The sequence below is a fragment of the Chiloscyllium plagiosum genome, chromosome 1, assembly GCF_004010195.1.
Source record: "Chiloscyllium plagiosum isolate BGI_BamShark_2017 chromosome 1, ASM401019v2, whole genome shotgun sequence".
Taxonomy (NCBI): Eukaryota; Metazoa; Chordata; class Chondrichthyes; order Orectolobiformes; family Hemiscylliidae; genus Chiloscyllium; species Chiloscyllium plagiosum.
Window position 1 is genome coordinate 24,084,305 of NC_057710.1, and position 2,387 is coordinate 24,086,691.

Sequence of the window (2,387 nt, forward strand, 5' to 3'; positions counted from 1 at the left end):
AGGTAAAACTTTGATGGATGTGGAAGGCTCCTTTAGGGCCTTGGATAGAGGTGAGGGAGGAGGTGTGGGCACAGGTTTTACAGTTCCTGCGGTGGCAGGGGAAAGTGCCAGGATGTGAGGGTGGGTCGTAGGGGGTCGTGGACCTGACCAGATGGTCACGGAGGGAAGGGTCTTTGCGGAAGGCGGAAAGGGGTGGGGAGGGAAATATATCCCTGGTGGTGGGGTTTTTTTTGGACAGTGTGGAAACAGGCCCTTCGACCCAACAAGTCCACGCCGACCCGCCGAAGCGCACCCACCCATACCCATTCCCCTACATTTACCGCTGCATCTAACACTACAGGCAATTTAGCGTGGCCAATTCACCTAACCTGCACATTTTTGGACTGTGGGAGGAAACCGGAGCACCCGGAGGAAACCCACGCAGACACTGGGAGAATGTGCGAGGTATAAAGCTGAGGTACCGTCTGTTCCCTCCAACCTTATTAAAATCATCATTAAAAGATTCCAAAGCACTTTGAAGAAGCAGTGCATTATTCCTAGTGTCTCCGCTATTTCTTTCTTCTATTCTGTGATCAACATCATTAAAATTGATTAATTGATAAGCATCACAATTCTGTGGAAATTCAGAGGTAACATTTCAAGTCCAGTGATCCTCTTCAGGAGTTCTAAAATTCATGAAAGGCAGTTGTATAAATTAAGACTTCCTTTACTACTATCTTGCCTAGTGATGAATTAACTTAGTCTAGATGAGAGATTGAACCTGCAATAAATTTAGAAAATTCCAGAGAAATCCAACATATCTAGCAGCATCTATGGAGACAGAAGCAGATTTAATGCTCTGTGTCCAGTATGACTGTTCTTCAAAAGTAGTTCACCTCTCCAGTATTTGGTGGATAAACATGCAGAGTTACTGAGAATTTATTTTAGTCACTGTAGTGCATTGTATATTTCTGCATTAAACTCTGTTGTTACTGTACACTGGCAACTGACCTTGGCGAATTGGATTGTTTATGCATGAATCATGATCGTTGCGAGGAGAGAAATGTAGAAAAAGATATATTTTTAATATTTCCTTATGGTTTAGTAGAATTTTGTTTTGAACAGGTGCTGGAGGAAAATTCAAATGCCACTGTGGATGAAATCCAGACTGCACTGAATGAACATACTTTAATTATTCTGAACAATCGTATGAATGACAAAGTTTCCCGGGTAAGTGTAAAACTGATCAGTAAATGTTGCCATGTGGACATTAGTTAATGTACTTATTATCTTTTTAGAAAGACTTCAATAAGATATATCACAAGAGGCTTGTTACATTGACAAAGCTTTATGATATTTTAAAAAAATGAAATACCATGAAAAGATAGGTAGGAAGCAGAGTTGTTTCTCACATTGGAGAAAGACGGAATGAATTGGTGGTGAAAGTGTTCGATCCACTTGTGTCTGCAAGGATGAGTGCAATTTCAAAATGTGTTCATGATAAAAAGAAAATTAGCAAGTTACGCCCATGACAAGCCAGTTTTTAAAACAAAACGTCTGGAAAACAGTCACAAATTGATGGAAGAGGCAAGGAAGTGACAGAGGTCCATCTTGTCTTTGAGTCAAAAGGTTAATGTCAAGCCCCACTTGATTGTGTAAAGTTGGCTAATCCTTAAATGTAGTATTAAAGGAATGTAACTGTTGAAGATGCCATCTTTTATATACCCTCAGATGGTTGTGCAAGATTTCATGCTAGTGTGTGAAGGAGAGCAAAGAACTTCTGGTATCTCAAATAATCAGATTATCTTGTCTGCTTTATCACTGCTCATGCGATCTCGTAATGCATTAGTTGGTTTCTGGGTCCTACATTAAAACAGTGATTACTCTCTGCAAAAGAAATTTGTATTTTTGGCTCTGAAATTTGCTGAGGTTCGTAAAGATTGTGAGTACACATGACTTAGAAGCAAAGTCCTTCCCTGCTTTCCTTCCCTTTTACTAAGTAATGATTACCCTACTTTCTTATCCAATTACTGTTGGAGGTGGACTATAATGGGAATTTAGCTGGTGTGTGCACGTACAATATTTCAGCATAAATATTTTTGGAATGCTGTTGAGAATGTACTCTGACTTAGCTTGATATATTCCCTGCAATCCTATTCAAAATTCATAACTTGTGAAAATAACAATCGTTGAAGATTGAGTGTTAAGTGCAAAACTGTGTTAGAACATAGAACAATACAGCACAGAACAGGCCCTTCGGCCCACGATGTTGTGCCGAACATTTGTCCTAGCTTAAGCACCCATCCATGTACCTATCCAATTGCCGCTTAAAGGTCACCAAAGATTCTGACTCTACCACTCCCATAGGCAGTGCATTCCATGCCCCCACCACTCTCAGGGTAAAGAAC

The 2,387-nt window shown here is 40.4% G+C and overlaps 1 protein-coding gene across 1 annotated transcript in view; it reads left to right on the forward strand.

Moving 5' to 3' along the window:
- The window catches only part of polr1a (RNA polymerase I subunit A), a 129,491-nt gene that overhangs the window by 16,181 nt on the left and 110,923 nt on the right, over positions 1-2,387 (forward strand). Inside the window, exon 4 of the mRNA XM_043715974.1 lies at positions 1,105-1,209. Within this exon, the coding sequence (XP_043571909.1) occupies positions 1,105-1,209 (105 nt within the window). The remainder of the gene's footprint in view (positions 1-1,104; positions 1,210-2,387) is intronic.